At 34.4% G+C, this 26,480-nt stretch overlaps 2 protein-coding genes across 10 annotated transcripts in view; one reads left to right on the top strand and one right to left on the bottom strand.

Annotated features, from left to right (window-relative positions):
- The window catches only part of LOC106882648 (charged multivesicular body protein 1a), a 19,815-nt gene extending 17,819 nt beyond the window's left edge, over nucleotides 1-1,996 (bottom strand). Inside the window, exon 1 of one of the 2 annotated variants that reach the window (XM_014933393.2) lies at nucleotides 1,862-1,996. In XM_014933393.2, coding sequence (XP_014788879.1) covers nucleotides 1,862-1,877 — 16 coding nt within the window. In that variant the 5' untranslated portion in view covers nucleotides 1,878-1,996. Of the gene's footprint in view, nucleotides 1-532; nucleotides 555-1,861 lie in introns of those variants that run through there. The other variant, XM_014933394.2, reaches the window with a different exon arrangement.
- LOC106882647 (pseudouridylate synthase RPUSD2) overlaps nucleotides 1-26,480 on the top strand; it is a 30,954-nt gene that overhangs the window by 1,115 nt on the left and 3,359 nt on the right. Inside the window, exons 1-10 of one of the 8 annotated variants that reach the window (XM_014933389.2) lie at nucleotides 948-986; nucleotides 3,715-4,359; nucleotides 11,514-11,625; nucleotides 13,879-13,979; nucleotides 15,277-15,443; nucleotides 17,130-17,271; nucleotides 18,939-19,075; nucleotides 20,668-20,721; nucleotides 21,562-21,659; nucleotides 24,371-24,712. In XM_014933389.2, the coding sequence (XP_014788875.1) occupies nucleotides 11,581-11,625; nucleotides 13,879-13,979; nucleotides 15,277-15,443; nucleotides 17,130-17,271; nucleotides 18,939-19,075; nucleotides 20,668-20,721; nucleotides 21,562-21,659; nucleotides 24,371-24,712 (1,086 nt within the window). In that variant the 5' untranslated portion in view covers nucleotides 948-986; nucleotides 3,715-4,359; nucleotides 11,514-11,580. Of the gene's footprint in view, nucleotides 1-947; nucleotides 987-2,187; nucleotides 2,615-2,700; nucleotides 2,867-3,714; nucleotides 4,360-8,069; nucleotides 8,559-11,513; nucleotides 11,626-12,784; nucleotides 12,907-13,878; nucleotides 13,980-15,276; nucleotides 15,444-17,129; nucleotides 17,272-18,938; nucleotides 19,076-20,667; nucleotides 20,722-21,561; nucleotides 21,660-24,370; nucleotides 24,713-26,480 lie in introns of those variants that run through there. The other 7 variants (XM_014933388.2, XM_014933392.2, XM_052966359.1 and 4 more) reach the window with 7 other exon arrangements.

Here is a 26,480-nt window from a genome sequence, read left to right as displayed (position 1 = left end):
AAGTGGGTGCGGGTAAAAGGGGGGTTATTTTGCCCTAAATTTATATAGTAATTAGAAAATGGAGAAGAATATGCAGTACCCATCGACTTGCAGACAGTGTATTCTGTTGAGTTAATCAACTTATTTTGTAACTAAAATGACAAAAACGATAACATACAAATGCTTTATTATTTTTGTCATTTTAGTTACAAAATAAGTTAATTAATTCAACGAATACACTGCAAGTCGATGGGTACTGCATATTCTCCTCCATTTTCTAATTGCTATATATATATATATATATATATATATATACATATATGTATGAAGTACATTATGTAGAATGTGTATCAAAGTCTGATACTGTATGGTAGTGAGGGTCTGTACAGCAGCAACTGTAAAAAACAAATTGAATAAACTTCATTTGAAGTGTAACATAAAAGTTAAGTAAACTATCAATACCTGTGACGTTGAGTCAACATCACAGAACAACAAATGTCTCAAAGTTCTACTACTACTACTACTACTACAACAATTACCGAAAGAAACTAACTTTTCATAATATACTCGTTCTTAGCAGGTAACCCTCCAATTCGGCTATCTTTGTCAAGTCTAATAGAAAAAACACTTGTTGTTTATATTACTCAGTCAGTTCTGAGACACTACTTAGTAGGAATTGCTGTAAAGGTAAATTGGCCTGTAAGAGTTTGTTTACAAAACCAATTGCTGTTAAGTTCAGTGCGGTTCTCTCAGCATATAATTCAAGTAGACAAGTGCAATTAAATGAAATTTAAGAAAAAACAATAACTGCAGGTTTCTATTATTTAAATTAAAGAGAATTATTAAATTTAGAGCTTGCAGAGATTGGTAAAAACTCAAGGATCGCACGAAAATTATAACAAGATGATCGGCATTTTCGTTTTTTTCTTTTTTTTTTTTTAGTTTCATATCATTTTACTCATAATTTAAACAGAATACATCGTGTGTGAAAACCTGCTGTAAGACATGTATGTATAATGAAATACTTGAAAAAGTTAAACAGTACAACTATATATTATACAAATAAATATACTGAGTCACTTCCCTATGTATTTATATTTTGATTCACTGACAAATTATGCTCTCCAAGGACTTTTTTGGGAGCTTATGTTCAGAATCGAGCTAAGAGGTTTGGTTATTATTTAATAATTCACCAGTGTTTGTTCATCTTCCTTTCGTAATTTTCAGTGAATAGTAAATACATATGGATACGACTCAGTATATTTATTCATAATGAACACTGTATTGGTACTCTAGTAGTTATATAAAATATATGTAAGTTATATACACTGGTGGAGGTAAAGGACATGGACCGCATATCTATATCAAAATTAAATTGTCTTCACATGACCAACGTTATAATATAAACAAAAGGGTTTTTTTAAATACCATTCTACGGAGTAAATACTTAGCTCCATAACAAACACTAGTTAACCATTCATTATTTGTATTGTAAGTTCTAAAAATAATTTCCTTAACTATTACACATCTTCAACTATAATTGTTAACATATATAATCGGAGAAAGCTGAAAGAATTATTTTCTGCAACTCTCAGTTGGTATCGCTAATTCAAATTCCGAACCCAAATGTTAAATGAAGTAATTAAATGCAGTTTAAATATGTAACTGGGTAATCACAAATAACAACTAAAGATGTATGTAAGGGAAAAGTAACTGTAATTACAATTTATTTTTGTCAGATCACATTTATGGGAAAACAGAATTTGGCAGTTTATAGCCAACACCCGGATGGTCAAATGAGCACCTTAAACACACTGCAATTGGAATTATTACCTATTACAAAGACAATATCAATAGAAATAGAATTAATTTATATTCTTACCTTCCACTTTTGACATGGTCTTAAGTTTGAAAGTAAATCAAGAAAAATACAAACAAAATTCAGTAAAAGAATAATCTGAGTAACGAAACGATAAATTGAAACTATAACAGGAAGTTTTGAAATCAACTTCCGTTTGATAATCTTGTCTGTTATCGAGAATAGTTATTTGATAGTTAACTCATTATAAAAATAATTTATATCCTTTTACTTTTAGATATCACCCTTCTCTTCACTGGAAACTAGTTTCAAGGTTTTGTACTAAAAAAAATATATATATATAATTATTTAGAATCACCTCCTGTCGAATTACTTAAATTCATGTCATTGCTCATATGAATTATTTCCCTTAGCTTACATATTTTTTGCAATTATGCAAATTAGGGTGCCCAAAACGCTTCGTGAGGCCCAATAGAATTAAAACGTGACAACAACTGTGTGGGTGTATCCTAGATGGTGCAGTAAATAGGGAAGGTCATTGCTTCTGTAGCCAAACAGAACAAAATCCTAAAATACTGGGGCTTGTCAGTATTCCAGCCTGTGACATTTGAGATGTCTGGAGGAGCTGGACATTGGAGTTCTTGTCATTAGAGGCTCACCATACCGAGGTGACAGGTGATTCCTGTGAGGGTGCTTGGGCTTAGGGTCCCAACAACTTAACCTTGCCATTGCCTGCAATAAGGCTGTGAGTATGTTGGCTTACTTCAATAAGTTCCAATGACCATTATGGTGTGCGACTGATTGATGCACTTAGTGGTGACTTGATGTTTTTTTTCTTTTTTCCTTTCTTTGCTCATGACTATATTTTTTCCTGTTTTGAAATTGTATTTTAATGTGGAATATTTATGTAATTAACCCTTCGTGGGACAGCAGGGTTCCTTGGGACCCCAGCAAAATTAAAAGAAGTTATGCAAATCTCATGACTTTTATTGTCAATAGTTTATGTATGCACACACAAATTTTGAGTTAAAAATTTCCAGTCATACGGATGTTATAGCATAAAATATGGTAATTGGGGTCCAACTGGACCCTATTGGCCTTTTGTGAAATTATTTTTTCTGTTGTTTTTTCAGATATTCTGATGAACTATAAGTCAATTTTCTTCGTATTTGTACTGGTATGAATCGATATACTAAATAATTTGGTTTTATTTTATATTTAGTGTTATATGTATAGTTTATAAAACTAAATAATGTTGATTTCTTTCAATAGAGGCTTTTCTCAGTAAATAAATTATATTTTAATTCCCCTCAATTAAACACTAATAATTACAAATATATACCTATAAAGTGCTAAGTTTCAAGAATTTTATCAATTTAACCTATCTTGTTTCAAAAGGATTACTTAAAAACAATAAATTGTATAACACATCCTCACTGGTCTGTTGATATTTGTGTGATGATATAAGTTTTAGCTTCAGATAGCCACAGTGCCATGTTGGATGTTTTCTCTTTTGGGTGAAGAGGTACAAAAACTTTGCTTGTATTAGCATGAGGAATATAATACTGTAATATTAACTTTGGGGTCTTTTACTATTCTAGAGGCCCTCGGAGCACTGCAACAAGGTGCCACTTCCCTGTTAAATAGGTATCATAATTCCCATTTCTGAAATACGAAACCCCTACCCCTAATCACGGCAAACTAGAAAAAGTAAATAAATATTAGTGTTATACTAGACCTTCTATAAGGTCACAGATAGTTGATTTAGCAATCTCTCCGATTTCAGAAAGCAAATGTGAAATGAGATTATTATTGATTGTGTATTATTTTCAGTATATTTGCAAACTACTAATGTTATGAGGTATACTCAGAAAGTATTTCATAACTCTACTCTCCCTTTTTTTTTTCTATTTCAGTTCAGGATCACCGGCTTTTCACCACAATTGAAAAAATTCAAGAGGAACTGTCCCAGCAGAGGGAAATTCTGCAGCTAATTCAAAATATTCCATTCTCATCCTCCATTTCAGAGACAAGAAACCTCCCCGATACAGTTTATTTCCCTTGTGGGAGTCAAGAGGATGTTGAGGCTTTGGAAGCTAAGTGATGGTGCAGTTCAAAATAACCTGGTTATTTGTACATTTTAATGGTTTTACCTGCTGGTTCATTAATAACCTCTCTGCCCCTCTCTAACTGATCTGTCTACTTACATGTGACAATTGCTTTCTTCATTCTTCACATGTGTGTTTCCATATCCCACACACACACCAAAGACACTCACACCCATCATTGTGTGCTCATATCAGTACTCATAACCTCAGATTCAGTTTCTTTTGAACGTATAGTAATTACAAATATCTAAGCGCATCAATCTGATATTCAGTTGAAAACATTATTTGATTAAGGTCCCAGCAGGAACCTCAGAAAGTGACATGGTGCCTGTATACTGTGGTTTACAAGTTCTGTTTTACTGGTAAAATAAGATAAGTCAACCAATGGCAGTGGGTTTAAATCCTCTGGCAAACTTTCATTTGGCCAGTTGAAACTTTCATCAGTGATTCACAGTAAGTATCAAAGATATCAGCCTTTGTATACCCAATTCCCCAGATTGAATAGCCATCTCCTAGGGATGAGCCGATATGTGTATTATCAGTATTTGCTGATATCCGATAATCCAATATTGACCAATACCAAAATTGATATCTATGCTCTGATTACACAGGTGTGATAAGCCACTCAGATAAGGAAGTTTATCTTACTGGATGAAGTGCTGCCGACGTTGTCATCAGCAGCACTGCATTTTCTAAGCTGAACTATTAGATATCACAGACGAGAGGTGAGGTTGTCTATCAGTCAGTGTGACTCAATGAACATCCCGGGTGGAACTGTATTTGGGGCGTGTCTGTTTCTTTTTCTGAACTTTCTTCAAAATAAGCTATCACCATTACACATGTTGTGCAGCTGACAGCCAATCATATATCAGCTGTCAATATTGGCAGGATTTGCGATCTTTTGCTGATACCGATAATCCACTTTGCTTCAAAACAATGACAGTTGCTTCCAGTTAACAAAGCAGTTGTATTGACATTAATGTTATGGAGTTTATGCATTCTGGAGGTGAAACACGCAATTTTTCTTTTATATCTTTTTGAAAGAGCTCAGATCTATGTTAACCATTTACCCAAATCACTGATCAAAACAGCCAAAAAATAAACCAGTATAAGACTATCACAGCTTGAAATTTCTTGGGACTCTCTCAGTTAAACCATACAGATATGGATATCTTTAGAACCGGCTCATCAAGCCACTTCTTACAATATCTGTATCTGTATGGTTTTGTTGAAAAATTGTAAGAATTATCTTTGAAAAATGGAGATATGCTAGTTTGGTTTTCAGAATGTTGTGATTAACCACTATGTTAAGACACTGAATGTTATATATGTGAGGGTAACTGCTGGTAGATCCTCATGCAGGTAGGCTTGTGCCCACATATAATCCTAAAAATGAAAATCGTGCTGCAGGCCTTAGCAATTTCTTAATCAGGGTTCCCATGGGTCCTTGAATTCCTTGAATATCCTTGAATTTCAAAAGTAAAATTCCAGGCCTTGATAGCCCTTGAAAATTATCCAGACACACAGCAATCCTTGAAAACTTTGAATTTTTATTTAAAAGTTTTATATTCAGTCCACTCCCCATACTCAGAAGAAAAATGTTCTACTTAAACCAATAATCTGAATTCATATTTGAAATGTTTCCATGTCAGTGTTGTCTGCCTGTACAGGCAGCCAACACTGGTGTGGAAACATTGCTACACATTAGTCAACAGCTTGAGGAAATAAATTGGGCGATATTTAAACAAAATGATTTGAGAACTTAAGTAGTGTAAATAGTTTTGTTTTATCAGAAAAATGCCCTTGGAAACTCTTGAATTTTTTGTGGAGTGGTCGTGATGATCCTTGAATCTAGCTTGAAAATACCTTTAAAAACCCTTGAATTTTCTTTTTAAAAATCTGCAGGAACCCTCTTAATTGTTTTTGATGTTTGACAAAAAGGCTATTATTCTACATTTTGCTTTACATTTAAGCTTATATTTTATCCTTTGCTCATAGTGTATTGAAAATGACTGCATTTTAAAATTTTGATTTGCAGTCATTGGACTGAAAATGGCCCTGGTCTGGGCATATGGTGATATTAATATTCACATTGAGTACTGTTTTAGCCAGACTGTGGGGTGAGGGGAGTGGTTGTACTAGCTTTGGTAGCTTCTGACAGAAAACAGTAGTGAACATTTATGAATGTTTATATCTGTTTTCAACTGTAGAATTAATCAAATCCATGTAATTTATGCTAGTAGATTTTTGCCTTTGTGATTAGTACGAGTAAATGGATGTGAGTACATTTGTTATTCTCTCATTAAGAACTACTTTTAAGTAACATAATTAATTTCAGGGGCTGTTTGCAAGACTATGAAAAATGCAACAGAAGCAGTGGTTGAGTTGGTGACTCGAGAATGGCTTCTGACTGCTAGTGACAGAAATGGTGGCCAAAAGAGGAAAGAAAAAAAAAATTTGGACAAGTCTCTTCTTGACAATGAATCTGCCACAGATCTCGAGTCTGCACAAATTGAAAATTAAGATAACCCATTTATGGGTTACCTCAATTTTTTAAAGCAATCCATTTTAGCGATGCACTGGTAACAATAATGTGTTTTTCTTATATCTGCACATTGTAAATATATTAATTTTTAACAAATCTCCCAAATTTCAAGTCATAAAATTGAACCCTAAAATGAATGCTATTACTCCTTATTTACTGGTTTTTATATGCAGATATGAATGATTGTTGAACTTTGTCACAAATAGCCACAGCTGTATAACTGACCCTAACACCAGTTAAATAAATATCTTAGTTTTACAGTGTATATTGGCCAGTATATATTGTCTTTATTTTTATTAACTTCTATATGTTGTGATTTACTTTTGTTGTGTTGTAAATAGCCATTTTTTAAAGTTATAGTTTATAAAATAAATTATGTTCGCAAAGAAAAATGAGTTGTTCATTTTTTTTTTTTCTGGCGGTTTCTACATGATTTTTCTGATATTTCCATACACATGCCATGTAAACTGATGCTCATACACTTACATCTTCAAAATAAATTTAATTTTGATTTTGTTTAGCAGTGGGTGGTCTTTATTGGCTATAAGTTGAAACAATATTACATTTTTATTTTCAAACACTGGGTGGGTGAGGCTGGAATCAGAGCAATTCATGCCAGGGATCTGGTGTAATGCTATGGAGAACAAACTGTGGCCAATGTCAAACCGGTATAAATGTTTAATCATACATTAATTAGCCCATCCTTGAATGTATTTTGGAGCCAGATCAGGCATTTGGCAAAATCGGCTCAGGCTGATATTGAGACTTCTCAAGTTGAACAACCATATATCAGCCCAACCTCATTTTCATATCAGACCGATGTGACCGTCAAGTGAATATGACATTAGGCTGATGTCAACCAAAATCTCACATCGGCCCAACATCAGGGAATATGTTGGCCCGATGTTGCGCTGTATTGCAAAATGAGACTGAGCTGAAATCAAATCAATACAATTTCTGATGTAGGGCCGATATGGTTGCTTGCTGGGTATCTTGCAGCCAAAGCTCAGGTCGGATCCCCGACACCACTCTGAATCCCATAATTAGAAGGAGCCTCGATGCAGCTGGTTTCCCGCCACAACTGGAATCAGTAGGTCTTGAGTGCAGGGATAATAAGCGTCTCGATGGTATAACCCTCTTCCCATATGAGGGAGGCAGGCCCCTAATCTGGGACGTGAAGTACTGCAACACGTTCTCCGGCTCCAATCTTGTTGCATCGGCCGCAAACTCCAGGTATCACAGTCCATAACACAGTAGAGCAAAAGATAAATAAATACGGTCAAAATTGTATCAACGTTTTACATTATATCGATTAAATAATTTGGATCTTTTCAATCTCAGTCACAGATTTCAACATATTTCACATCAGGAATCTAGCAAAACAAATACATAAACGTAAGAATTAAACATCATCTGCCAGCTATTTTTGAAAACCAAAGTTAAAACAGTGTAAACATACATTCTCCCCTATCATTTCACTATGTCTTCTATGAAATACCTTTTGTCTCATGCGATATTATTCAAATTTGAATTGATACAATGTTCCTCATTGGAACCAACGGGTTTATATTTAATGTTTAATTGTAAATGAAAGACCGTTTTTTTTTTCCTTCAAATTATCTCCCTTCTACTCTAGCCATGTGTTTATTTCAACTAATTTTTACTCGTTATTGTACTGACAAGTACTTTTAGAGACTTTGAACAAATGTCAAAATATTTTGTTACATGTGTTCGTCATAGTTTTAGAGAATCAAGTGCGACATTTTTTTCGAACAAAGAACTTTTAACTTTTTCATTTAATTCTCGCGTGCTACATTATGTTTGCTGCAGGTCTTTTAGCTTAAGTATAACATCGTTTTTAAAACGTAGTTTGAACTCGTCTAATTTTATAAAATCTCAGTCTGTTAGTTTAACCATGGCTAATCTTAGTTCTACTGATGCTGATAAGAAAAATGGAAACGAAACGTTTCAAATCACTGAAAATCAGCCAGAAACTGTTACAGCTTCTATAGAAAAGGAAAAATGTGAACACTCAAAATATGAAACCAGTAAAACAGAAAATGCTAGTCCATTATGTCAAACAATGTCGAAGCGAGCTTTGAAGAAAGTACGTCTTTTTTACTATCTTTTCTTTTACAATAATCATCTCTTTTATAATAATGGTGACTTTGGTACATGGCCACGAAATTGTGGGGAGGCGTTAAGTTGATACCATCGATCCGATTAATTTGATTGAGCGCCTTGTCAGCCCAAGTAGACTTCGGTGGGATTTGAATTGGAAGAAATGCTGCAAAGCTTTTCTCTAACGATTCTGCCGATATATCTCCCTTGTCACTATAAACCTTTATCACTTTTTTACCCACCGAAAAGAAACATCTAAAAGTAGCATAAATTATTACACGACCTTAAAATTCGTTATTGATTACAATATGCCGTACATGTTTATAGTTCGCAAACAGTGAGGAGACGTGCGTACTCACATCTCATTTCCTACAGTATACGAATTCAAAATTTATTGAATAATTTTTACCGTTGCAGACCACTTAGTTTCCTTGTACTCTGTTATTTGATATACTCGAGTCATGAAAAGAAGCTTCGCTTCATCCGTGCTTTCTCATCAATTCCATCGTTATCGAAATAGTCTCAGCATCGTTAACCACTTATCACGTGTATACATCAAAGTGTACTTTTACAAAAAATTCTTTCATAATATATATTTTTTTGTTTATAAGTCTCTGTTACCTTCAGATGAATTTGAAAGTAGAATGAATTAGAACTGATGAGAATGCCTCTCAACCTGCTGGAAGTAGCAGCCTCTTTGAAATGACACCCTACCATTACTATAAGGACACATCATATAATATAATCTTACATGCCTGTAAAAGTGCAAGTGAAATAGAAGAAAATCGGGGCGAAGGTAAAGAATACGTACACCAGGTGGTTAGGGTTTTTGCTACGCCGAAAACCGGTGGTGTACGTATTCTTTACCTCCGCCAAAATTTCTATATTTTATTTTTGTATACTGTATAACGTTTGCGTAATTAAATTCGAAATACCTGAAGTATTTGAAACAGCTTTTAAATTATTCTTTAAAGAAGGAAGTTTCGGCGTTAGTAAAAATGATTTCGTTTTTAAATGAGCTGTACATGTAACTTTGAAAATTACCGAATTAATACTGTAATCTAATGTAGGGGCTTGTAAGAACTGAAAAAGAGAGGGAAAACAATTATTTTAGACAAGAAGGCGAATGTTTTAGGGTATTTGGCTGTTACTTTTAGCAATGAACTAGGTAGTTGCATATGCCCTTAAACCAAGACTACATACACACTCATCTCTTTCTTGTCACTCTTCCTTTTGTGCCATTTCCTCCAGATCCCCAAAATTTAGTGCAGGTCATTTTGATGTAAAAAGGTATTTGTTAAGATGTTTGCTTTGCAATAATAGTTCCAAGTTTTAATCCCACTGTTGGTCTTAGGAGGGGTATCCAGCCTTTGGATCCTGTAAAATCATTCAACCTATGAGAGCATGGAAGATGGTTGTAAAAAGGTGATGATGATGTGTGGCACTTGAAACAAGTTTTATCTCCCATAGCCTTGAGTGAAATTCAGTAGACTGAAACTGCAGAAGCCTGAAAAGTGGACCATTCTTGTTCTTGGGTTGTAGTCTTAATTCATTGGTTTAACTACACTACCTGGCATTTCCACTGCTCTGTTGCAAGCATCTAGTACAGATCTATGGTCTGAGGATGACATGAGTGCAGCACTTCTTCCTCTGTAAAAACTATAATAATTCAACTATAGGCACATGGCCTGAGATATTGAGGGAGGGGGATAACCGATTACATTAACCCAATGCTCCACTGGTATTCATTTTATTGACTTTGAAATGATGAAAGACAAATTTGACATTGGTGGGTTTTGAATTCTGAATGCAAAGATGGACAAAATGCTACTGAATATTTTGTCCGATGTGCTAATGATTCTGCCAGCTTGCTGCATTTGGCAAAGCTATAATAAAAAAAAAAAAATTGGAGAAAATAATTAAGAAATAAGAGTAAGCTATTTTGCCAAATCCCTCACTTCTTCCAAGAAGTACTGTTCTTTCCTGGAGTTCATTCCTTGTCCATATTTCCCCAGAAATAGTTCATTTATTAGTGTTTAAACTAAATATCAACTTCACTAATTTGAGAGGACCTGTGAAGGTCTCAAGCACTTTCAAATTTTTTTTTCAGGGCCTCCAAGACTGGTTGGAGGAAATTGTCTTCAAACTAGAAACTGTACTTACATATGACTATATAACTCTATACGAGATGGGAAATGAAAGAGGTGAAGACAATGAAAGAAAAAGAGAGGAAACTAGAGAGAGAGAGAGAGAAGAAATATTGAAGTGTATGAGGTTAGTGAAAGAGTGACAGTGTAAAAGTAAGGAAATGAAAGCTTGACTTTTTGAATGAAATTATTCTCAGTCACTGAACTCCAGCTGCAGAAAGAAGATGAAAATTATCACAAAAAGTCAATGTTTAATATAAATGCCAGTGAAAATGTGTTGCAAAAAGACATGAAACACCAGAAAATGGAACAAAGCTTGAAGATTAACAATTACTAAAAGGAGGCAGAAGTAAACCCCATAATTTTCTGTGGAAACTATGTTAGTTTCTAATGAATAAGAAATATAATAAATCATTACAGTACAATGTTAAGTAAGAATTTATTATTCATTGAGCATGTGAATGAGTAGTGCACAAATAGAACACAAGATATACAATTTTATATTTACATCTAAAAAATGAAATTCGAGAGACTTACCAATATTTAATGTAGTGGGGACAGGGGATGAATTAATAAAATGTCTCTAAAATTTGAAAATTGTTGGACAAAGATCTTATGTATAGCTTACTACTTTTTACATAATGTTCAGAGAGGAAAGAAATATTAACCACTGGCTACTTAGATATTCTGGTTACCATTGAGAAACTGTAAATAACATGTAAACCTTCAAAATTTCTCTAACATTTGAACCTGTTAAAACTTCTTCAAGTCTACCTTACTATTTTGAATTTCAGTGGAGAAAGAAACAAATTGAAGCTAATTGTAATGACGGCCTCTTGACTACAAATCCTCGTCCTGGATATGGAGCTGATGTCCTTAATGAAACTGAATATTATTTTGAGAACAGTGAGTAAAGCTTTTAAATATATATTTTCTCCAAGTTTTAATTTCCTATTATCCACTTCCATTATTTGATGTTGGTGTATAATGAGTCCCCCACTCCCACTCTCATTTTTCTTTTGTGAGATTGTTCTTGCTTGGAATAGGATATCTCTCTCTTAGAGACTTTACTCATGAGAGAATCTGAGCTCCATGCCATTGATTCAAAATAACTATATCATCAGTTAGCAGTGTCTTGTTGCTTACATAAGTTTCCCCATATATTATTTATATCAAAGTAAATTGAACTATTAGTTTTAAAGTATCTTTTTTTAGAACACATCAAATACTGGCATCAGCATGCATCTACTTATAGCATATATCTAATGTATATTTATGTACTGATATACAGTATCCTGATCACCTAGTTTGCTGAGAGCCAGTTTTTACTTAGAGAAAAGAAAATGGAAAATATAATGTCCCCCTAATATTTTTAAGCACATTTACAGCATTTGTAAAGTAAAATTCCTTCCACCAGGAATTTAAACTTCTTGTTCTACAGAGCTTCATATCTGGTTTTCATATTGAAATATGTATTTTTCCTAATTAAAATAAGCAACCAGTCATCAGAGTCAAACCAAAACTATCAACTGTGATTGAACTTAACTTCATTGAATAAATACCTTTCCTCATGAATTCAAATCTTGTTGTCTCTAGATTTTACCTTTATGTTGTTTATCTCTTTCCATCATATTGGCCTCTCTATAGTTTGGAGGTTTCATGACTTATTGAAAATCTATTTACTGTTTGATTGTTTTAAACTTGTTTGTATTTGTTTGCATGAATTGTTTGCCTAGAAGGTTTGTAGGTGAATACCCTTTCTAATGCTGATTGCTTAAACATGAAGATAAATTAAATAAAGCATACAGAAGACAGTCCATTTAATGCCAATTGTAGAATTCTAACATAAGAGCTTAATTATTCAACCATTCAGCTACCTATGTCACATTGTGATATTGATTTTTTTGTAACTAACTTTTCTGCCAAAAATTGAAACTCACTAATTGTTGTTTAATCATTTAAAAATAATTAACACAAAAATTAGTTGAACTGAAATAAAACTTTTATTTATTGAGAACAGTGTAACTTAAACTTTATTTTTTAATAACTATTCTATCTTGAATAGATCTTCGGAAAGTGTATCCTTATTACTATACTTTCAACTCACATGTGAAAGGCAGATGGAAAGGAAGAACTCTGATGGATGTATTTGTGAAAGAGTTTCATGTAGTGTCAGAGCAATCATTGGTATGTGAGAAAAACACTTTTGATTTACATCAGTAACTGAATAGTATTAAATATAAAATAAATTTTTTTCTAGCCTTGGCCTTTTTATTTTCCAGAAATAAAGCTGTTTCTTTAACAAAAATCCTAAGAGTAAGTAATTGCTCTGTGGCTCAGATATTCTTAACAAACATTACATTTTTAAAAGTAATAAGATAAAATTGTTTTGTTGTAATATTTATTTACTTAGATGTAAAATAGTTTGATTTCCGTTACTGGATAGCTGGAAATCACTCTTATTATAAAACTGTAGAAATTAAATATACCATTTAAAGCAGTTCTCTCTCTCCCACTTTTCAGAAAATTTTGTTCGTAGTAATATCTCTTGTAAATACATAAGTAGTTATTGTTAAAACCTTTTTCAAAGTATCACAAAAGCTATGAAAGTGATGTTCATTGATTCCTAATTAATAATTTTCCATATTTTGTTGCAAAACAGTGTATAGTTTTTTTTTTTTTGCTTTAACCTTAGAATATTATTCTTTAGAATTTCATTCTTTGTTGATTACTAATTGTATAAACTTTGTCTTGTTATGATTGTAAGGTATATGTGAAATAAGTTCTCATTTTAAGATCAGCATTGATATTTTAATGGCATTTTTTTCCATGTTGGGAGGAGCTTATATACTGCAATTCATATCAGTCATATATCATTTCATTTCTATTATTATTGTTTCTATTACACATATTAGCCTATGTTTCTAATACTCATTTGTCTTCTTTTCACTCAAATTAATGTCTCACATCCAACAGTTTATACTCAGCTTATTCTATTGCTGCAGATCTTAGATAGTAATCACCTATATTTCACTGCTATCAGTAGGATATTTCTTACACATACCTCTTTACCATCTCATAATTCCTGATACCAGTTCTTTTACTATGCTTCACTTCATTGACATTCATATTTCAAATCTATTATTGTTCTCTTTTCAGATAGACGACATGAAAAATGGATTATTGTTAGTAAACAACAAACCAACTGTAGGTGATTATCAGCTGAAATTTAATGATGTAATTTCACATACCATACACCGGTGAGTAAATTTATTGTTGTTATTGTAAATATTTTATTTAAATACCTGGAAAATTTGAATATTTCACCTTTTCTGTATATCTATTTTTCAATGTTAGTTTTTGAATGTTTATTGTAGAAGCAAGATTTGTTTCAAAGTTGAATATTCTTCTTGGCATGTGTTTAGAACTAGAGATCCAATCAATGTAATCTTGCAGGAATGACTAAACAAATGGATGGAATATTTCCAGAACCTTCTCAGTAGTCCCCCACCAGTTTCAGATAGGCATAAACACTGCTGTTAAACATGATCTTGGCACAAAACTTGCTTTCATGTTAAACTCACTGAAATCCTGAAAATAACCAAAAACAAGGCAGCTGAAGACAAGGACATTTATAGGAGAAACTCTTCAAATTTTTTAAATGTAATATGTAATTAGTACTCATTTCAGAAGTGAAATAAGGGTTGTATTTTCCCATTCCTCATGGAAGATAATTTAGTTATAGAAAAAAAAGGACAAATCATGCCAGCATGGAAAGCGGACGTTAAACAGTGATGATGATGATGATAATGATAATGAATCACACTTACAGCAATAGCAACAAACATAATCAACAAATTGTTGATTATACAGCTAGAATTTGAGAAGATCTGATATGAACACCAGAGCAGGTTCAGGGGGAAATTGGTCAACATTAAGGGAGTCAAGGCTAAAAATTTGTAAGTAGTCTTACAGTTTGTAGACTTCTCAAAAGCTTTCAACTCTTTGCACTGAGACAAAATGGAGTAAATTCTTATATACAGTATACTTCAAGAAATAGCTGGAGCAGTAATGATGCTCTGTACAAACACAGGAGCCAAATTAATAAAAAAATGTCTTGTCTATTTATTAATATCTGTTTTGTCATATTACAACAGTTCTGTTGTGGGCAAGATATTAAACTACATTCAGTGGTGGTGCTGAAATTGGGAATTCGAGAGCTTAGGGGTGTATGTAGTTACTCCTTTGTCTTCATTACTCCCAAGCTTACTCTGGTCTAGGGTAGAAGCACCTGTCAAGGGCCTCAGTTATGGGTTAAATAGCAGAAGATGGTCCTGTAGCTGTGTTATACAGGACTCAGAATAGAGCTGGCCCCTATACATGAATCACTGGTATATGGACATGCTCTGATGTCAAGTGAACCAATCCCTCTACATAAGGGTTAAATCCATCATGAGCCTCAAGTGTAAGCATTTACCTAATCATTAACATCATAATTTTTCTTAGTTTCTTTGAAAAAATATTTTATTCAAAGCTTATTTTTCATTTTACTTCCAGGCATGAAAACCCTGTAGTTGGAACACAATTAGAAATTCTTGAAGACAATGAAGATTTAATAGTCATCAATAAACCATCTTCAATCCCATGCCATCCCTGTGGAAGGTACAGATACAATTCTATTGTCTTCATTCTTGGCAAGGAATATGGCTACAGTAACTTGAGAAGTGAGTAGCTATATGCAACATAGAAATATTAAACATTTATGATATAACATTGGAGTCTGTTGGTGAAACTACCCATAAGAATTTAGATGTTGAGCTGAAGGCATCTGCATCTCTTTATTCCTATGCTAACATGTATAGGATGAACTGTTGCAAATTTTGACATTTGCATATAGAAGCAACATTTACAACCATTTATTAACCATGCAACTGTAAAATAATAATGGTACCATTATCAGTGAGACAGATTAAGGCAGGCAGTTATGTACATTGCATAGGAGCACAACACATTGGTTGTGACAAGGTTTGAATTAATAACTATGTGTTCGGTTTCTTACACATTTACTTTCCAAATAGTAAACTGTGTTCCTGTTTTAATAAATGAGAAGGATCTTTAAATGATTAGTTGTTAATTAGTTACCTAATTTTAAGGAATAAAATTTTTATGTGACACCAGTGTTGGTGCCATGTAAAAAGCACTCAGTCCACTTTGTTAGGTGGTTGGTGTTAGGAAGGGCATCCAACCATAAAAAACCATGCTAAAACAGTGAAGCCTGGTGCAGTCATCTGCCTAGCAAGCTCCTACTATGCCAGCATGGAAAATGGACATTAAATGATGATGATGATATTTGTAACTTTTTTTGTACAACTACCACCATTCCCACTCTTTTATCATTTTTGTTTCCTTGATTGGATGATTGTTCACTTTGGTTTCACAGAAACTACTGAATCTAGGAAGTTTAATGCTGTATCAGTGGTTACAAAGCAAAATTAGAAGTTTTTTTTTTTTAATTCTGCTACTTTTGCAAGCTATTTGGAAATTATGCTTACAACTCAGTTCTATTCAGGCTGTCATATGCTGGGTGAATTGCAAGTTATAGGAGAAACATTGATTACATGAAGACACAAACACATAGCAGTACAATTTCTTTTAGATATTTGTGAACACAGTAGTTAGGAGTACAAAATATTTAAATACCAGTCACATATGTAGAGAAAAATTTTATTTTGTTTGAATCAAACATTTCTGATTATCTAAAAGAATTGGAGGGAATTAAAACTAAGTTTATTTGAAGTGCTGTATTATATATAATGTTAGTTCATTCAGTTTCCTATAAGAATATATATAGTTTTATATATGTAAAATAATTAACTTATACTTTATAATTTTTTTGGAAAAATAAGTTCATGTGAAAAGGGCTCTGTATTCTTGGCACTGAAACTTCAAATAAGGCCTCGTCTCCAAAGTGTTGACTATTGATTTATCAATATCTAATCAAACTGAAGCTTTCATTGTATTGGAATAAAATTTGTATTGGATATAAATTATATGAAAATGGAACAGTTCTATTGAAGGAAACTTATACCAGGAAGCTTATTGATCTGTTGCTAGCATGATCAAACTAGATGACATCCAGTTTTCTTTTTTTTAATTCTGGCATAAATGGAGTGTTTTTAAATTTTTATGTTTACATATTCTTGAAACAATTGTTTTTTATAAAATGGATGCTTTTCTTCATGTTAACCAACCTGTCATGAAATAAGGGTAAAACCTGTTTGTTATGCATATATATAATTAACTCTTTGTTTACTTCTCTAGGTGTTACTTTATTTCAAATAGATAGTTCCATTTTCAAATATTACTTTCTAAAATTGCTTTTAAATACAAAATTCTTTTAATATTTATAGACATTTATCGCCTTGATCGATTGACATCTGGTGTTTTAATTTGTGCCAAAACTGCAAAGAAGACAAGGGAACTAGAAGACCAAATCATCAATAAAAAAGTACGGAAGGAATATGTATGTCGAGTAGTTGGACGATTTCCTGAGTAAGTAAATTTTGTTCCAAATTTAACATTAGAATTAAAGAGACTGATGATTGTCTTTGTTGGCAAGAGAAGTTTCAGAAAAAAAAATACATAAAAGTGAAGAATGTTGATATGCTGTAAGAATAAAAATATATTACATGTGAGAATTACAGCTTTCATTGATGTGTGCATTGCCAAGTTTTATGAATTGTTTCATATAATCCCAAGATCAAAGTGGTCAGACAGTGTAACATGAGGTGGTCTGTGTCTAGTAAGGGTACCTGACATGTTAGACATATAGGGAATTAAAAATATCCCCATTGATGCTTGTTAGCCACTGTTCTGTAACAACTTGACCTCAGCCTGTTTGTAAATGTTCATTGCTTTCTGATAATAGAAAGTGGACAGTGGTTCAGTGCAGTCCCAACCAAGTCCCCACTAGTGACAGAGTACTCTCTATTCGTCTTTCTAAGTGTCTTTAATGGTGAAGGGCTTCTTGGTTTTAGTCTTGAGATGGTGGATGCTATGTCAGTTATTTATTCTAAGGGTGTATTAAATAAATTTATTTGACACTTAGTTTAATGAAACTATATATATTTGGTACCATTAAATCTGTGCCTTTGATCTGCTTTCTATAATTAGAATGATTACTCCACCTCATCTCTGTGAGGAGAAAACCATTCAAAAATAGCATCATTTTATCAGAAATATAAATATTGTCCATCCTTGAAACAAAGGCCAGTATTTTATATAAATGTTAGGTGGTTTTAAAAAGTTCCCAGACTAGTTCTGTTGCATGTCAACAGATTGTAGCACATGGTTGCATGTGCAGTGAGAGCTAGCAGTGACTTTCATGAGGCAGTGTGCCAAGTGACATTGCGGTGTTTACTTTGCAAGTTGTGAAATTTGTGTTTTTGTGATCACATGCATGCTGTAGTCTGCAATTTTGTCATGGACAGGAACAAAGAGGCAATGTGAAATTTTGCGTTAAACTTGGGAAGTCTGCTACAGGAACATTGAGCATGCATCAGCAAGCTTACGGTGATGAGGCAATGGGTTGTACACAATGTTTTGAGTGGCACGGGTGTTTCAAAAGTATAAGAATGTCCCTGAAAGATCATAAGCGATCAGGAAGACCTGTGGTATTGTGCATTGTGAATTCATTCCTCAGGTCCAGACTGTCAATCAAGAGTTCTACTGTGACATTTCAAAACATTTGGAAAAAGTGACCAGATCTGTGGAGCACAAAGAATTGAATTCTTCATGATGACAATGCACCCTGTCACCGAGCTCTCCTCACTCGTGAGTTTCTTGCCAATAACAATATGGTATCACTTCCGCACCTGCCCTATTCACCAGATTTAGCACCTGCAAACTTCCATCTCTTCCCCAAGATGAAAATGCAGCTCAAAGGTTGCTGTTTTAGCACTATTGTCAAAATCCAGAGCAAATCACAGAAGGTCTCCAACTTGCTTATGGAAAATGACTTCAAGGCTGGATTCCAAAAGTGGCAGGAATGCTGGTACTAGTGTACTGCTGTGCAAGGTGACTATTTCAAAGGAGATGATGTTAAAACTTAATTAAATAAACATAACTAGTCCAGGAACCTTTTGATACCACCTTCTACAATATAGACCATGGCTGAATATATATTCTTATACAGAATTGTTTTTATATTATCTTTCCAGTGGTGATGTTGAAGTTGATCAACCTCTGGACTGCATCAATCACAAGATATCCTTATGGCAAGTGCGACCCGGTGGAAAAGAAAGCAAAACACTCTTCAGTCGCCTTAGTTACAATGGAAAATCAAGTGTTGTTAGATGTGAGTCGAGCATTTCTTAGATCTTGAAATCTTCATTTTGGCTGTTAGGCATATTTAATAAAAGATAGAGGATATTTTCTTCAGGAAAATTAAACTTGATTCTTCCTGTCTTCAATCTTTTTATAATAATCTGACTCTTATTGTTTTATAGTATCGTCTTTAAACCTTCAGTAATCCTCAGGAGGCAGAAATTGATCTTCATCTGTAAACTGGAGTTTATCTCAAATAAAATTGTACAACTTGCATGAGAGTTAATGCAACATGCTGCTAACATGTATTGATGTAGAAAATATCCTATAGTTGTCAATTTTTCATGTATTTTAAAAAAATATTCAGTTTGTTTAGACATGCCATGCATTTACTATACTAACTTAAATAACTAGTTTATTTTTAATAAATTTTAATTATTGACATTTTTTTTTACTGTGTTTTAGTTAATATTGTAATTGTCATCATTTTAGACATTTTAACATCCATTTACCATACTTGTAAGTTTATGAAAAAATATAAACTCAGCTGTTGTTACTAAGAATAACTTTTCTATCATCAAATCATTTCAATATTCAGAATCTATGTTCAAATTTAAACCTAGTCTTTTACAAATAAGTGTTGTCTCTGATATGTGAAGCTAGTGTATTGGGTTCACAATCATAATGCCATGAGTTCAGTTCCTGGACCAAGCAGCACATTGGGTCTTAGAATCATGCACTTCATTTTATGTTGTTCCTGTTTACTCAGCTGAAAATAAGTACTAGTGTAGCCCTTTCCTTCCAACTATCACATATTCCATTTTCCACTGACTCAAGACAGGGAAAGGAGCCAAGAGTGTGTCTATGTCTGCTTAAGGCTATATAACCACCTAAAACAATCAGTGAAATACTGGCATATGCTACTAAGTCTCGCTTGCAAGTGATAGCTATGATTTTTGGTTTTGTTGTATATGTTATTCTTAAATTTATTTTACTGGCTTTTCACTGACACCTATCTGTGGTTAAATACTGAGCAGCAGAATGGTCTCCATTAGGGTTACTTTTGAAAATTAATTACTTAATAGCTAATGTACCTTAAAGATAATGATTTAATGAATTTCTTTGATAGCTTACCAGAAGAAAATTTATCAAGACATTTGGCAGTCTGTGTATTGCCTAAAGGATCAACAGTTTGTATCCTGTTATTAGCACTGCATTATGACTTTAGCCAAGATATATAATTTTTAATGAATAATCTGAAGTCAGAAAGGTGGTATAATGATGTATTGTTTTGAGTTCAAATCCTCTGGTAAGAAAAACTTATAATAGTTGTATCCAGAGAGAGAGAGAGAGAGAGGTCTGTCAAGCAGTGAATGTTGTGAAAGATAACTTCAGCACCTGTACACATCTCCTTTACTTCTTAAGAATACTTGTTGAAAGACCTTGTTGAAAATAAGTTTAATCAAAGGTGCACTATCTTTGTTATGTATTGACACAATCTGAGAAAATTAATGAATTTTATAATGTTAGAGATAATAACAGTCACTGAATTATTTGAATAAATTCTTGATTAACAGTATTGATTTCTCCTCCAATAACATTAATTACTTCATGATTTTTCAGGCATTCCTTACACAGGGCGAACACATCAGTTGCGTGTACATTTGCAATATTTAGGTAAATATTTCTATTCACTACCTGAAAAACTGACTCTCGTTGAGTCACTAAAGTATTATTGATTCAAAATTTTAGCCATAGATATAGCTTTGTGCATTTAGACAAGTGTTTCTAAACTTGGTAAGTAATGCTCCAATTATGTTACTGTGAACACAGGAGTAGGGATGAGGACATATCTTTCTAGGTATTGATTGGATTACTGAAATCAATTTGGAAGGTGAGTTGATTTATTCACAACCATGATTTAGTTATGCAGCAATATATGGTAATAATGTCTTAGTTTTACTTTGTCAAATTGTATCTAGTATCACTTTGGTAGCTACAGAAGAATTTAGTTTTTTGACACTGTGCTGCACCAATGTGCTGTAGTAGGAGCTAATCTTGATGTAATAAAGAATTTTTTTTTTTTGTTATATACTTTCATTTTGTTGAATTATTTTTGGTGGTGTTGTTTCAAATGGATAGATGTGATTATATCAGATTATTTAAATCTTTTCTTGTTACCTTCCTAACTAGAATGCACAAAGGAACAACTGCAACAACGTGAAAAGTAATTCTTAATAGTGTTTAAAAATATTGCTGGTAACAAAAATATGCTTGCAGTAACATAGCCTTTTATTTATATCAGTTTATTTTAACTGAAAAATTGTTATCATTTCCATCTCTTTATCAAGTAGTTTGTATTAGGAAGGGCATAAATTTCAATCCAGTTCTTATAATTTAATTTAAAAAATATATGCATATGCAGATATATTCAGCCTATGACATTATAGAAGAATAGATATGAAAGGTATAATTTTTTTTTCTGTTTTGATAATTCTTTTTATTTCTTTCTGAAAGGACATCCAATCATAAATGATCCACTTTATTATGGCCCAGCTTGGGGACCAGAAGCTGGCAAAGGAACTATTTTTCAATGCAAAATTGATGACACAAAGGTAAATCCTCAATTGCTGTTGTTTGTCTCAAATCAACTCTGATCACCAGAACTGCAATCAAAGATACACCATCCGTAACTTTGTTTTTCTCCAAGTACAATGTATGTAGGAACTCATTATCTAAACTGTTGTTCCTTTTTGTAAGATGGTAGGCACCATTTGAGTGGGGATGATGCCAGTGCTGCCTGACTAGCACCCATGCTGGTGGAACATAAAAAGCACCATTCAAGCGTGGTCGATGCCAGTGCTGCCTGACTGGCACATAAAATGCGCTAATTTGAATGTGGCCGATGCTTCCGTGCCAGTGACACATAAAAAGCACCCACTACACACTTGGAGTGGTTGGCATTAGGAAGAGCATCCAGTTGTAAAAACCTTGCCAAATCAGATTGGAACCTGGTACAGCCTCCCAGCTTGCCAGTTCTCTGTCAAACCGTCTAACCCATGTCAACATGGAAAGCAGACATTAAATGATGACGATATATATATATATACACTATGTTTGGAAATCCATTGCAGAAAGCTATTTTCATCATCATTATCATCATTTAACGTCTGTTTTCCATGCTGGTTTCTATGGCTGGATGCTATAGAGTGTAGTGGGTGCTTTTTACATGCTACTGGCTTGAGTGCCAGTTATGCAGCATCAGTGTTGGCCACAACTATGATCTCACTTGGTTTGTCAGGTCTTCTCAAGCATGGTATATCACCAAAGGTCTCGGTCAGTTGTCACTGCATCCATGAGGCTCAACGTTCAAATGGTGCTTTTTGCATTCCACCAGCATGGGTGTGTGTTATGCAACACTGGTACTGGCCATGACTATGATTTAACTTGGCTTGACAGGCATATCATCAAAGGTATCGGTCATTTGTCATTGCGTCCATGAGGCCCAATGTTTGAAGATCATGCTTCATCATCTCGTCCCATGTCTTCCTGGGTCTACCTCTTCCACAGGTTCCCTCCACAGTTTGAGTTTGGCACTTCTTCACACAGCTTCTTGTTCATACACGTTACATGACCATGTCTCTCTTGCACACCACAGCTGATGTCGCTTATGCTCAACTTTTCTCTCAAGACACTTTCACTCTGTTGTGCATGCACACTGACATTACATATCTAGCAAAGCATACTAGCTTCATTTCTTTCAAGCCTGCACATGTTCTTGGCAGTTACAGCCCATGTTTCACTGCCATGTAGCATGGCTGTTCGTACACAAGCATCATACAATCTACCTTTTACTCTGAGTGAGAGGCCCTTTGTTACCAACAGAGGTAGGAGTCTCTGAATTTTGTCCAACCTATTCTTATTCTAGCAGCTATGCTCTTGGAGCATCCACTTCTGCTACTGACTTGGTCACCTAGGTAACAGAAACTATCAACTGCTACTAGTTTTTTTCCCCTGGCATTCGATGGAGTCTATTTTCTGTACATTTTTAGTGTTAATTGTACCTGTATGCCTTCCTCACACAAAAAGTTATTTTTCCTGTCTACCTTCCTCTGATATTGCTGCACCTCTTATGTGTCCATAGCTTACACTGTGTACATCTTATGGAGTTTCTCCTATGCCTTTTCTACAGATCGAGCAGGACCATTTACTTTAAGGTATTTGTGATTTGTCTGCTCTCCTACATGCTAAGACTTTGGTTTTTGCTAGATTAACTCTAAAGCCCATCCTTCCACATCTCATTCATTCTCCACATTTAGCAACTTCTCATAATGGCATTTCCAAGCCTATTTCTTTTCAATATCATTGAGTATAAGGGCACCATTATCCATGTGGACACATTTCTCTCCTATGACATCACAATTTTCTCTCACACTGTATTGCAATCTGAAACACTTCAAGTCGTTAATTCTCCTGTTGCAGAACATAAGCAAACTTCTCTTCCATTTCCTCCATGGCTAGATGTTCCTGTCTCCTAGGTTCCCTTCTGGCTATCTGATACAGTTCCATGCTATCCCCACACTTCCAGTCCTTCCAGACCTGTTTCTTAGCTCGAATGGCCTTGTCTACAGCATACTATTCTGAAAAACTAGCCTGAGCTTAAGTACTCTATCACATACTCAGACTACCTCTATGACCTTATCCACCTGTTTCTCTGTGAGAAGGATGCCCACACCACCTACCCCGTCAGTTACCTTTCCAGAAGATTTTATACCAGTGTGTCTTGCTTGTGAGAAACCTAGCTGAAGCTCCCCTCCATCTTACCTCTTGAATGCAACACACATCAACACACCTCCATTCAAGCTTCTCAACAATCTCACCAAACCTACCTTTCAATGTGCCTACTTGACAGTGCCAACTCTGACAACTGGGAAAGGGATGGTGAGGCACATGGGAAGTGGGATGGTATTTAGCACCTGGAAAGAATGTTTTAAATTAGCAAAAATGAGACTGATTTGAAAATATTAATATATTTCCTTTTACTTAAGGTGGTGAGCTGACAGCAGCATTAACATGCTGGGCAACATTCTTAGCAGCATTTTGTTCATCTTTATGTTCTGAGTTCAAGTTCTGCCAAGGTCAACTTTGCCTTTCATCTTTTCAGGGCTGATAAAATAAGTACCAGTTGAGCACTGGGGTCAATGTAATTGACTTGTCCCACCCACAAAACTTGAAACCAATATTTTTTTTTTTTACTTACTCTCTTAATGCCCTACGTGTACTAAAATAAATTATAGTTATGATCAATAATGTTTTATTATTTCAGATCAGTGATGAGGTGATGAAAAACCACAACATTGGTCTGTGGGAGAATGGACCAAATCCTAATTTTGAACTTCGTTTAAAACAATTGAAAGAGGAGAAGTCCGTTGCTTCTGATCATGAAGACACTATTGATGAAGTAAAAAACACAGAACCAGCAGCAAAGCGGTTGAAGACAAGTGACCAACCTGAAAAGTTAGACACAATCAGCAATACTGAAATTTTTCAGCCAGAGTTTGATTTAAAAAAATGGATACCAAATGAAAACTGCATCCATTGTAAGACCCTCTATCTAGACCCACAACCAAAAGATTTGGTCATGTATTTGCATGCACTGAGTTACAAGGTAAATTTTTCAAGTTTTTATTTTTAAATTCAACATGGGGTGGGGGTAGGGGGGGGGTTCTTTTTGAGTATGTGAAATATTGTGCATTGTTGGAACATGTTTTTGTTGGCATAATCCCTTCTTACCATGGGTAAAGAACAGCACTTATTTTTCCAAGTGGGTAGAATACAACACAACACAAAGGCTGTTGCACAATCTGAAGTCCTGGTCATTTAATGCTTAGTCTTATGCTTCTTATAATGGTTTCAAATTTTGGCACAAGGCCAGGAATTTTGGTGGAGGAGCTAAGTCTTTATATTATTCTCAACTTTGGACCAAGGAGACCATATAAAATTAACAAGCATTTGTATTCAAAGTTAGTTAGTTTGTATGGTATCAGTTTGCGATTTATTTTGTTATAAAAATATTTCTACCAATTTTATCCTGTAGTAATTGCTTGTTTACAAATGTATGCAAAATAAATTGATGTACAATCAGATAGGCCTCCAACTAAATGAAAACTGGTTATTACTGCAATGTAAACATATATACAGATTTGTAAAAAATCTTCTAAGATTTACTAGCTGGGACAAGTATACATAAAACTGTTGAAGGAAAAACTGAAATCTCTTATATATAGATATTAGGTTGACTCTAAGGCCCTCCATTTCTAGTCCTTGCTTCCACACCTGAAACTTCTCCTCTAGTTCTGGTAGTGACTCAGCTATTAGAGCAATGTCATCAGCATTGAGAAGCTCCCAGGGGCATCCTGTCTTGAATTCCTCTGTTATTGCCTGGTGGACTATGATAAATAGGAGGGGGCTGAGGACTGATCCTTGGTGGACCCCTACCTCTACCCAGAATTCTTCACTGTACTCGTTGCCAACCCTCACCCTACTGACAGCATCCCTGTACATGGCTTGTACAGCTCTCACTAACCATTCATCTAACCCTAGTTTCCTCATTGACTACCAGATAAGGGATTGAGGGACCCTATCAAAGGCTTTTTCCATATCAACAAAAGCCAGGTACATAGGTTTATCTTTGGCTAGGTATTTCTCCTGCAGCTGTCTTACCAGAAGTATAGCATCAGTGGTGCTTTTCCCTGGCACAAACCCAAACTGCATCTCATCTAAACTGACTCTCTCCTTAATTTGTTGGGCTATAACCCTCTCTGTGACTTTCATTACCTGGTCCAACAACTTGATACTTCTGTAATTGTTTGTGTCTAGAGCGTCACCTTTACCTTTGTAGCAGTTGAATATGGTGCTGCTACACCAGTCTTTGGGTATGACTCCTTCGTGTATTACCTGATTAACTATATGGGTGACTAGGCTATAGCCGACACTGCCAGATATTTTGAGCATCTCTGCAGTGATTCCTGATGGGCTGGGGGCTTTCCCTGTTTTCATACTCTTGATTGCTTTCTGTACCAAAGTACTGTCAATTAGGATAGCTGGTTCCTCTGTTGGGTCGACATGCGGCAGACTCTCTTACTCCCATTCATTCTCTTTATTAAGCAGTCTTTCATGGTGGTGTCTCCAGACCTCTCTCTTTGTAGCCTCGTTTAGTGCAAGTGAGCCATCATCCAAACGGACACATTTCTCTCCTACGACATCACGATTCTATCTCACACACTGTCTTGCAACATGAAATACTTCAAGTCTTTGGTCCTCACAGCGCAGAACATTGGCAAATTTTTTCTTATCTGCTTCCCCTCTGGCTAAGTAAACCTGTCTCCTAGCTCCTAGCTTCCCTAAAATATATACCTATATATATATATATATAT

The sequence above is a fragment of the Octopus bimaculoides genome, chromosome 3 (genome assembly GCF_001194135.2).
Source record: "Octopus bimaculoides isolate UCB-OBI-ISO-001 chromosome 3, ASM119413v2, whole genome shotgun sequence".
In the NCBI taxonomy this organism is placed as follows: Eukaryota; Metazoa; Mollusca; class Cephalopoda; order Octopoda; family Octopodidae; genus Octopus; species Octopus bimaculoides.
The sequence above is the reverse complement of the archived record's forward strand: the minus strand, read 5'-3'. Positions and strand labels throughout refer to the sequence as shown.